Below are 12020 nucleotides of genomic sequence, written 5' to 3' on the forward strand. Positions count from 1 at the left end.
TTTTTTTTTTTAACTAGAAAGATCTCAAACTGTCAGGTTACAACTAGCATTTCATGTGTTTAGTTGTTAGTATAGAAACAGTCATAAACTGTGGTTAGGGAGCAGGCACAAGACAGAAATCAGGCAGCACTGGAAAATCTCAATATTATCACTTAGGCTAGTCTAAGACTAGAGTAAGTTAAAGTTGATACAGAGTGAAGGTCAGTAGCCCGATTCATTTTGCTTGGAGGTCATCTCCTTGTTCCATGTTTTCTTGGCCTACCTTGCAAGTAAAATTTTCCAGGCCACAAGCAAAAAACCCAGCCCTCAGTTTTGCTGGCAAGTCTCAGCAAAGCATGCATACAAATGCAAGACTAGCCAAATCAAATTTGTTTTATAAGTCTTCCTCTCCTCAACMCACTTCTAAAACTAGTTAAAAGAAAAGGCTAGCAAGGAATTCCATATCCATATATAAACTCTTATTTCATGAGTCTTCCAATTCTCCACCTATTGAAATGTCACTCATTTAATCCTTTTACTCTTCCTTGCCCATTCATAAAGGGTTTCARAAAGCTGGGTCTCAAAACTCAGCATCCTTCTACTTTTGTAATATCTCAGACCTGGCTTACACTCTTCGCTAAGATTCGCTAACATACCAGTAACAGCATACAACAAAAGGAACAGTAAGCTGGGCCCATAATAAAAGCAGTCTTAGAGCGCAATACTGACTCAGAAATTAAGAGTAATGTTACTTTGCTTACACCAATTACCAGGGCCCTCATTTGCCTTCCACTCACAGTATACTCCTAGGTGACCAACTTTAAAATAAAGTTACAGTGGTGCGAAGTCTGACATCACCACTTGAAAATACATCATGTAACATCAAACAGGRTCTAGAACAATGCTGAAATGGAGAAATGGTCAGAAGTTGGTCTGGATTTCCACTCCTGTTAGATACCACTCTTGTAGTGCTTATTCTTGAGTTAAACTTTGAAGAGTCACTTTATATGRCAAAAATTCCCTATAAATTCACCTTTTAGAAACACACAAGACATTAATTATTTCCTGATTCAGAAGTGGCAGTGGGGACAAGAGAACATGCACACGACTGCACTCTGCTCAACTTCCAGGTTTAAACATCATTATGTTCTGTTAGAAAAATAAGCTTGAAGAGCCTAGTAGTACATTTAACACTCCTTTTATTACAGTAGAAATTTCAGTTTTTCTAAAATTCTCAAATTACAGGATATACATATAGTGAATCTTGTTGCAAGTCTTAGCAGCTGTAGAGCAGGACTGCATGCAGTTGCTTCTGCACTGTGCAAGTATGCCATAAATAGCTAATCAAGTTCAGAGAGAAGTTCAAGAGTCAAATATCATATTGAGTTACCAAAAGCAGGTCTTCATCACTACCAAGAGGTTGAGCAAAAAAAATAAAAATAAAAAAATAAAATTAAAAAAATAAGTGTATAAATGCACGTCTCTGAACTAACGGGCTAATACTTAATACAACCAAAAAGTCTGAATTACAGCCACATCACAAACAAGGTAACAAGTTACAAGAAAATACTTTGTTTCAAAATCACTTTCAGAAGTGTTTCACCTAAGATTTCCCTGACCAAGCAAGAATAAAGTACAATGCATTAGGAGTTTACAAAAGGCCGATGAATTCCATTAACTTTTATGTAATTAAAATACTAACATTTACCATAGAAGATTAGTCGAACACTTTGCCTCAGCTTTAGGGATACAGGTTGCATCTTGACAGGTAACATTCTTTTTTCCATGACCTACCTTTCAACTGCTGGGTGAATGCATAATAAGTACTCAATTTATTATTCATTTCTGTAGTCATGACACTGCCTTCAGTTCAGTAAGATCAGATGGATTTATGCCAAAAAGAATMCTACAGCCATTTGTTTCGATAGATGCCTGAACAGGTACAATCTTTTTATATAAATTTCCCATCACTCTGACCGCCCCAAAAACTGGAAGGACAATTTATATAGAGCTAGCTAYAGATTAATTTTCTAGAAGTAGACATGCTTGAGTTACCACAGTCTCACATTTGTGGAGACACAAGAACACATTTGCAATGATTCTGAAAAAAGCTACTACATTTACATTGATTAGGTTAAAAGTTTAAGCACTGCATCTTTTTCTCAAAAGCTTACAGGTCAGCAACTTGGCTTGCTAAAACATCTTGTTATGACAACTTAACTATACAGGGTTTCCTGTGGTCAGAGTTTTGAGATTTTTCCCAGCTACACGATGTAGGACTGTATCACAAGAAAAAAGCCTGGAAGAGTTTTTCTTTTTTAATAAAAATAAGCTCTCCTTCAGGAAAGGTGTTAGCTGTACCAGTTTGATTTTTATTTTATTAAATTCGAAGTGGGCCATATTTTTATATTGAATATAGTAATTCAGAAAAAAATAAGTCTACGGACACATTAGTAAATAGAACAATACTGTCCAAAGTGTAGTGCCTCAAAATGTGTACCAGATGCTGTCCACTGAAGATGTTTTACAGTGGCTAGGGTTCCAATCAGACYTATCAAGCAAAGACTCCTTAAAACAAACAAAAAAAGACCTTTTAATCAACCTTAAACCTATGATTTTTAAGAAACAATTCCATATGATCAGCCTTTATCCCTCTTAGCATGTTTTGGATAAGATGAAGCTACTTTGCATCAATTAGTAATACAACACAGTAATTTTAAGTTTCCAAGACTTGCTTTTGAGATGATAAGTTTCATATTACCTCCAAGAGAAGCATATACATATTTTTCTACAGCCTGGAGTGAGATCAGTGTAAAAACCAGGAATTTATAATCATCAGCAGATGTGCCAGCTGCTCATAACGTTCACATTATATAAATGCCTGAAAGTTGGCTACGCAACAGTTGGTGCCAATCTGCTTATAAAGGAAATGCTGCTCAGGCATAGTCTTCTTACAAAAACAGGGCATGAAGGCTTCATTATTAGATGTTCAACAACAATCCTCAGCTCAGTGAAGAGAGTCCTRAGAATCAGATTTAAACAAAGAGTATTATGATACTATAAGCATTAGCAAGAAGCACCTAGTATCTAGAAATCTTTACATTCACTCATTTCCTTAAAAAAAAAAAATGTAGTTATGACGTTTCTCTAGATCARCTCCATGTTGTGTTATCTTGTAAGAGCTTGAGAGTTCTTGTCCTTCAAACATTAGTATTTTAGTTAAYTTTGAAAGCTACTTCCACACAAAGACTGTTAAAAGCAGAAAAATTCCACCTGTCAAGCAAGGAAACACCATAGGGGCTGCAGGGGAAAATGTAACGCTTTTTCAAAGGCTGTGTATGGAGCTGAAGTGCGAAGAAGTGGTGCATTTGCGTTGCTTCTTGCCAGAATGGACAAACAGCAAGAATTCCGCACTCTAGAACCAATCCTTAGAAGACAGCCATAAGAAATACAATTCACAACACTAGCTTCACTTAAGACTACATAAATACCATCAAAATTTCTTGCAGTAGTTGTATTAARAACAGTTTTAACATTGAACAGTTTAGACTATATAAACAAAAAAGCATYTTTTTTTTTTTTTGAAAAATACCTGTAATAAGATGGAACAATTGATTTCCTACAAAATAGGAAARCAGTAGTGAATAGGAGGAGATTAAGTTTATGGTTCTCAAATCTGCACTTGTATACCCTGGCAGCCAAAGCCACTTTGTTGGTACTTTATCAAACTATTTTCTAATCAAGTAGTGATCAAACTGGAAAGTATATTCACAAAATCTTACATTACGCAATGCTTGTCATGAGAAAGTTCTGAGAAAGATTTCCACTTAAGTAGGAATTGAACATGCTTAAGATAATTGACAATTTTTTTCAGTTGACATTACACAAGTTTATAAATGTCTGTTCACGTACAGAAGTGGACTCGGATAGGCCTGCAATCTAAAAATAAGGCTACCTTTCTGATAAACAATTATCAAACAGAAGACTTTCTTCTCCAAAGCTTAGTTTTAATTATGCAGGCATGTTCTGAAAGCTCTGATTCAAGGACAGTACATTTCAGAGAAGTTCAGTTATGCAAAGTAAATATAATCTTGAATTCATTAACATATTTTTGTTAACCTTCACAGTTATTCTACATTTCTAGAATTGCCATTTACAGGTTTAGAATTATGAGTTAGCATTCAGAAATTTTTCACTCTTAAACGAATACATGAAACACTAAGCTATTAAGTATTACCCCCTGAAATCAACTTAGTGCTTACCGACAGTACGGATTTCTCCGAGAAGAGTAGCGTARCGTAAGAAATCTATAGTAAATGAACGGTTGGAGCAGACTCCCCTGTCCACTGAAAAAGAAAGGAAAAGTAGAGCTTTATACTGACCACCCCTCCTCACAATAAAAAAGTCTCCACACACACAAACAAACAACACAGAACTTCTCCTAATAAAAGAAACTACCTAGACTCAAACACACCTAGACTCAAAAACACCAAGCCAGACTGAGGGTCATATTTGTTCAAAAAAATCTAGAACTGATGAAGGGAGAAGAAAAAAAACCTCAACACCCACAAACCACAGCCTCACACAAGAGAACTAACAGTATATTCTACAAAGGCTGAAGCTTGTATTATAGAATAAAACAGCTCAATAAACCAATTAAAGAAATGCAATATTGCTGTTCTCATATTGATTTTCTATTTATGAAGAGGTTTATRTCTAGATTCTGGTAGCTGAAAAAAGTGACAGCAGAGCCCCATTTAGTGTTAAGCAAAAGCCTTTTTAATGTTGTGCTGACTGGCATAAACAGTCCTGTTACAACAAACATTTTCTGTCCCAAGTAGTGTTTTGAAAAACTGGGCCTTACTCCTAGAATCTTTTGCAGAACTTGTTATAACACATTGGAGGCTACCACAGACATAGTGAGCTATTAAAGTCATACTCATATCAACCTTATTTCAAAGCAAGTGGAATAGTTTTTCTTATACTTTATAAAGCTGCTGTTCCCTGTGATAGCGCTGTAAAGCAGCAAAAGGGTAGCAAGCAGATCTAAACTAGAATAAATCACAAATTAAACTCAAACATGAGTTTAATTTCATTGATCGAAATTTCCTTATAAAACACAATATTAAAAAGCACTGTGGAAGTTGTATATTATGTGACAATTTCATTAGAGTGTCTTCAAATATGAAGAGGATCTTTACCCAAAAGCATAACAAAAAATGAAAAGCAAAATGAGCTATGGGGAATGGGGGAAGGAASTCTTGCACCTGTATAGTAATTACAAGCAATTTATTAAGCTAAAATAGTTTGCAGAACAGACTTCCAAAAAACTGTATTTATACAAGTTATATGTAATTGTGTATTTTCACAATTGTATTAAATTACTGTAAGTTGTACTGACCTTTATGTTATTTTAGATCTCAGTATATGATATTTTAAAACTTTCAGTACYTATTAGATGACTTATCAAGTAGCTACATCTAGATTACTTGTAAGTAATCTAGTAAGAAAGAACTACTTCTAAACAGAATTTGAAAGCACTTGAATGCTCCAGGTGTTGTATACTGAGAGTGTGTGGTAGTTGGTAAATAGCCCTAAAATGAAACCAAATCCATCAAGGGTAAAGCATCAAAGCATTCAGCTGGCTTATCAACAAATAAAGACAAATTATACATTCTATTAACTTTCAAGAAAATAAAAGTTCCTCTTCTGACTCCTCAGGACAAATGCTTTCACTGTGCTACRACTTGTATAGAATAAAGGGTATTCTGCCCCCTCCAAATATTAAAAGGTAATGCCTCCAAATTCAGTGAGGTGCAAACCATCATGCTCATTTGTCTTTAGTTGGATTCCAACATGCATAAGCTCAAGGTTTCTAAAATGAATTCAACAGGCAGTGCACACACCCAGCAGTCCATATAAACGTGACCCACACAGAATTCACTGCAAAGAGTAATCTTTTATAGCTCCTAATTCTGAAAATACGTATTACAATTCTTACCTAAAGAGCATAAAAACTGTAGCTGGCATCAGGAAAATTTCATTGCAAGCAATGAATTTTAGAATATTCTGTTGATTAGCATTCAGTTTCTCCAAAAGATTTCTCAGGAAGGGCAGACTATTTGAACCTCGTGCCTTTAAGGAAGAAAAAAAGATTGCCAGAAAACATAAGTTATACAAATCTTCTCTAGTAGGAAGAAATCGAAATAAAAACAACTACCAGTTATGACTCTTCTCAGCATTTTAAGACTAGCTCCTTCAGGATTAAAATTAGTATCTCAAAACACACTATTGGAAGCATGAGACCCCTCCTAGAAGAATCATTAACAATCTCTAACTGCACAAAGGTAAGTTGAAAACATGAAGTCTTGCAACCCCTTAGGTATATATTTTAGGTTCAACTGTATATGTCACCAGCCTTGTTCTGACCAGCCATGCTGCAAAATTGCAAGAAGATTGGAATAACAGACGTTAGAGCTAAAGAGCTGCAGATGACTGTGCTTGAGCAGCAGCTCCACCTGGCCAGTATCTCCGTCACTGTAACTAAAAGAATCCATAGCTGCAACTCTCAAATCTGCTATAAAACCCAAGCACACCCCAATATTCATCAATATTTTATATCATACTTACATCAAGAACCTTCTTTGTATATGTGGCAGCATGGAGCAAAGAAAACAGCAGAACTGGGAAAATACTCACTGAAGCAAACAATAAGGAAAGTTATAAGCGACTGAAGTGTTTTGCTTCTCCCTCCACAGCAGACAAACACACTTTGGTTCTTTACAAGAGGTTGGCCAGAATCAACTATACTGGAATAAGACATGCATGTGTGTAACAATTCTGTAGCTCTTCCCTTTGCTTCTTGCATCTTTTCTTAGCTATGTATTTTTATTGGATTTAAAGTGTATATGTGCATATGCAAAGTAAAAAATATAGTTTGACCTTATACACAATTGCATTTCTAGAGAAATACATTTCTTCTGCGTGGAAGAAATGTAAAGGTTAGTATTAAAATGTATCCTAAGGACTTAGTCATCATAATATTCCTATTAACRGGTACTACAGATCGCATTTCTTCAAAGAATTGTCGATTCAGATTTTAGACAGTATGATTTCTGTGGCAGTCATTTTAAAAGTAAGACAATAAACTAAACACAAGTAAAGAGAAGCCCCTTCTTAAATGTCATCTTTGACAAGCCATGGGAATAATCCTTTTTTTCATATTTTCTGTTTAAAAAACTGTTATCTGAAAAAAGCTTACTACTCAATAGCTGCCTCCCTACATGACATATATAAAACTCTTTACTACAAGACAGACGTAAGTCTTGGAAAAATGAATTAAAATTATCAACTGCTATTAAAGTATCACATATGATAGAAGTTATAAAATACATTGCACTTAAATCCTGGGAAAAAGAAAATACTAGGAAGCAGAGGCTGAAATGCACTAGTTATAGAGATGATTAACCTGAATATGGCTCAATCAACACAAGCAGCTCTTACTTTACACAGAGTATGTTCTATGAATAGTAGGTGTGTTTTAGTTTAAACTGTTTTTTCAAATCATGGCACAGATAATGAAAGGAATTAATTTTTTTTAATATATTTTTAAAATTCACCAGGATGACACTTTTGGTAAAGGATACTTGTAACAGGGTAGGAATTAACAAAGATAAGAGARTACAACAGGTAGTGGCAGCTGTCCTCCAACAAAGCCTGAGCCAGAAATGCCCTGCTAAGCTGAAAGTGCGGTAGCCTTTGGTGCAGTCGGAGGGCACTGGTTAGAGCATTTGCCAGCAAGGCACGCTGATAAAAGCTTGCTGCTTCATGCAACCTGCAAATTATCAGAGGAGATGTTACCATAAAAACCCAAGTCTCTGCTTAGGGAATATTCACCCTTGAGAATTGCATCACAATTGCACAGCGTTTGAAGTTTTTCCCACTATAGGTATATTATCAAAATACCCTCAAAAACTAGTCACACTGACTTACTGCATGATGCTAAAGGTAAAACAGTATATTATTCCATAACTATACAAAAATACCTACATTATTGCCTCCTGCTGAACTGCCTATTCAGTGTGTTTTCCAAACATATCTAAAAATGGTTTAAACCAACCTAAAATCTGTAAACTGTTCTCATAGAAAGCATCCAGTAAACTGAATATACTTTCATTCTTACATAAGAACAACTCAAAAAAAAAGTGTAGTTGCTTTRTAAGTTTTTAAATGCTGTTTTACAATATTACAATACATACCCTAAAAGAGGCAGGACAAATAAAGCTGAGCAGTAAACAGTGAACAAGCGGGAAATCCACATTGCTGTATCCAACTTGTTAGCCATCAGAAATTGCTACATTTGAAGAAAGGGAAAAAAAGACAAACAGCCAATCCCCCAGTAATTAGTATCTTAACATCTGCCTACATTCAACCCTCCTCCCTTACTAGATTTCCAGATCTCACTCCAACTTTGAATATAATCAAACAAAAGCCTGAAGTAAAGAGCATCTTCCGGTTTTGTGTGATACTTGATTCGTAAGAGGTTACTATGAAAGTCTAAAATAGGCAGCCAAAACCAAAAAAGTTCCCTTGTACGTTATGATCAAATACGGTGTTAGGACCTTTTACACAGTTAGTTTTTCGATGTGCATGTACCTCACTAGACAGCCAACTTATTATGCAAGCTTGTTAGTCCTACTGACTTCTGTCTCTATTGCTGTGGGGCTCCTTTTAAAGCATGCTTCACATACATGATGCTAAAGACTCCATACAGAACTTCTTATAGAGGAGGAAAAAAGAGGAGGCCAGTCAACACTCACACAACTACTCCAGGAAAGAAAAAAAAAAAAGGCATAATTTTGGCCTACAAACGCTTAGCAGTCCAAAGGTTTTGAACAATGATCTAGTGTGCCTCCTGATGTTGAGCTCTGGCTAACCACAGCCCTCTTCACACCTGACAAACCCACAAGTACCAGAAAGCCTCTAAAAAGGCACAGCATGCTCTTAACCAACTTGTCCCCAACAGAGGCATCCAAATGCAGCCTTCCAGCTGGAAAAGTTCAAAACTGTGGCTTGAATTTGAGCCAGCTTTTGAAAACTGATCTTCCCTCTAAGCCCCTAGACCCTCTTTAAGAGGGCCAGAAATTAACTGAATAATTAAGGCACAGGTATCCTCCTGTCACTATCCATTCGCTAGCTTGCACGATAGCGCCAGGGACATACAGTTACGGCCCTTCGAGGTCAGTCTCAGCTGAGAAAGCGCAAACCCACGAGCAGTGCGGGGCCCTCTGCCCGCGGAGGCGCCGAGGCCCAGGCCCAGCCCCGGCCCGCAGCCCCCGCAGCGCCGCACATGCAGCCTCGGCGCGGCGGAAGGCGCTGCTGCCCGGTGTCCCGCCGCCGCGCCCCGGGGCTCCTCACCACCGCTCCGCCGCCGCCCTGCGCGGGCCCGTTCTGCGTGGAGTCCGCCATGGCCGCGCCAAGCTGCGCCGCACCTGTGAGGAGAGAAGGCGCCTCAGTCGGGGTCGGGGCCGCGGCCGCCGGGGCTCCCCGCGACACCGCGCTGGCGGCGAGGCCCCGCCGCGCGTGACCCGCCGCGAGCGGCAGCCCCACGCACCGAGCTCCGCGGCCGCCTCGCCAGCCGCGCGCCTCAGACGCCGTGCGCGTCACTTCCGGCGGGGCCGCGAGGCCTGCCGGGTAACGTAGGCCTCCGCCGACCTCCCGCCCTTCACAGCCCCCCCCCCGGGTGACGTCACGCTGCCGACTCCACCTGCGGACGCCAGGGGCCCGGCGCTGCGCGGCGGCGGCGGGCGGGCGCGGGAGTTGGGGGGCGGCCGCACTGACGTGCCTAACGTTCACGTTGTGTGATAATACAGCACTAAACTCGCCGGCCGGCGCAACGACGTCATCACACGCGCTGTGTCAGCACAACAGCAGCAATTCATAATCTCGCGTTAATGTGGGGTGGGAGCAGATCCAGGAATCGCGTGTCGGGGAGTGACGCGAGGAGAGGGCAGCGAAGGAGGTGACTTCGGCCCTCCTCCCCCGGCAGTTCCCGTGCCGCACGCTGCAGCTGTGCCCGGCAGCTGAGGACGCTGCCCTGCAGGTCGGGACAGGCATTCGCCTCTGAGCCCGCCCTGCGTGACCTGTATAGCGGTACTGCCGCATAAACTGGCGACGAGACGGTCAACAGCAGCAACGGCAGCGCGCGCGCTAGCCCGCGGCGTGTGTCACCGAGGGCTGAACGGGCTTTCCGAACCCGTTTGGCGCGAGACGGGCGAATACGCAGCTTACTGCCGTCCAACGGTAAAGCGAGCAGGAGTCTCAAGGCTGCAGACCGCAGACGCGACACCCTCCAGCTCTGCCTTACCGGWGTGGTGTAGGAATGTCACGCAGCAACGATGCGATGTACGGCTTGACCGTTAACACATCACCTCAGGCTGCGTCCTCTGTTACTGTTTCCTACTGCATAAAATGAGGAAGAGAAATAAACCTTTCCAAAGCTGTACATACTCAAACACTCATACTGTAAACAGTGTGAATTGAATTCAAATGCAGCAGCTTTGAAATAAGTTTCTAAATCCYTCCGTTAAATAATCATTCACTCATTTTATCGTCTAGAAAGGTAGCCCAAGATCTTCCAGATTYTGCACGTTTTTTAAAAAAAATCTCATAATGTGTCAAAGCAAACTTCTAAAGTGAGAGGATCTGCTCAGACCCTGCAATGCACTGCTGAGTAAGCTATCAGGCTATCTGTCGACCACACTTCAGTCGAAGAGCTGAGACGCACACTGTATACATAACCTTAAAATTGCATTGTATTACAGTACAGACCAGTAGAGCTTATAACAGATGATAAATCTCAACCGTATTAAAGACTAAAAGCTAAAGAATTTAGAGACACTTTTAATCAAGTAAAGGTATACTAGCAATGCTGGTGTGAGGACTGAGCTGGGTGGCACAATACAAAGGTCTCCTCCCCACTTGGTAATGTGTAGCCTATGCCATTTACAAAGTCTTGRAAAGTGCAGGAAAGGATTAATCCTCCCTTTGTTAATCTGTCCCTGGTCTTTATGTTGAGGTTTTTTTAATTGATCTGTGGTGGATAGTTATAGGAACATGATTCTGTTCTCAATTAGGCCTCAGTAAATCTAATACAGCTCCACTGAAGTCAGCATCTCATAAAAGAAAAAAAAAAAAAAAAAAAAAAAAAAAAAGAGTTCTTCAAGACTAACATCTTTGCATTTTAACTTCTGTACCTCATGCAATCTGAAGTCCTTTGTTATTTCTCTCAAGGATGTGTAGCAGATTCCACCTCCTGGTGACATGGATTTGAGAGAAGCAAGCCACCTGCTCCCATTCCTACACGTTCCAAGATGCTTACTCTTTAGCAACAAAAAAAAAGGGCCTATTTTGGTGACCAACAATGTTGGAATCAATATCAACAATCAGCCTCATTTCTGATTTATGATAATTAAACTTCAAGATTCATTGGAACAGACGTAGGAAAGGATCTGGAAAATGTGTAATGAAATATGGAAGGAAGGAGCAAATGAACAGTCAGCTGACAGGGATTCTAATGCCATAACAATTACAAGTAAACTAAGACTTTAGGCTAATTAACACATTTAAAATTGAAGTTGTATAACCTGATTTTTTCTCTTCTTTTTTCACCACTCATCTCTATAAAGTGGGTGCAAAGTAGGCACAAGAGCTACCTGCTATTTTGGRACTTTTTTATACAGGTGTAGAAGACTCTAAGGGCAAACAGCTGCAGTGGATTAGGAGTGTGAATGTATCTACCAGATGTTCTCAAATGTAATATGTAAATGTAATTAAAAGACTGACAAACAGTTATGTTAACCTGAAATTAAGGCTTTGAATATAGCTCTRGTAATTTAAGGTTAAACCATTACAAGAATATTTTGTCTGTCACAACAGAAAATATTATCATATCCAGGAGATTTATTTAGATGAAGTTGAAATGTGGAAATACACAGCGAAGACTACTAGACGTTTAATTCTGCCAAACTGAAACGTCTCAA

General features: G+C 39.4%; 1 protein-coding gene across 2 annotated transcripts; it reads right to left on the reverse strand.

Annotated features, from left to right (window-relative positions):
• Positions 1-805: 805 nt before the first annotated feature.
• Positions 806-9639, reverse strand: TMEM33 (transmembrane protein 33). 2 transcript variants are annotated; one of them, XM_085322711.1, is made up of 8 exons: positions 9593-9639; positions 9397-9470; positions 8238-8332; positions 7626-7813; positions 6610-6677; positions 5981-6114; positions 4242-4325; positions 806-3001 (listed from the first exon to the last, which is right to left on the reverse strand). In XM_085322711.1, exons 2-8 carry the CDS (start codon positions 9445-9447, stop codon positions 2872-2874), a joined length of 750 nt encoding a protein of 249 aa, XP_085178837.1. In that variant the 5' UTR covers positions 9448-9470; positions 9593-9639; the 3' UTR covers positions 806-2871. The 2 variants fall into 2 exon arrangements, with proteins under 2 accessions (XP_085178837.1, XP_085178838.1); XM_085322712.1 differs by lacking the exons at positions 9397-9470; positions 9593-9639 and adding an exon at positions 9202-9310.
• Between the last annotated feature and the right edge of the window lie 2381 nt (positions 9640-12020).

This window comes from Rhea americana, unplaced genomic scaffold (assembly GCF_003343005.1).
Source record: "Rhea americana isolate MKP2758 unplaced genomic scaffold, rheAme1 scaffold_8, whole genome shotgun sequence".
Taxonomy (NCBI): domain Eukaryota; kingdom Metazoa; phylum Chordata; class Aves; order Rheiformes; family Rheidae; genus Rhea; species Rhea americana.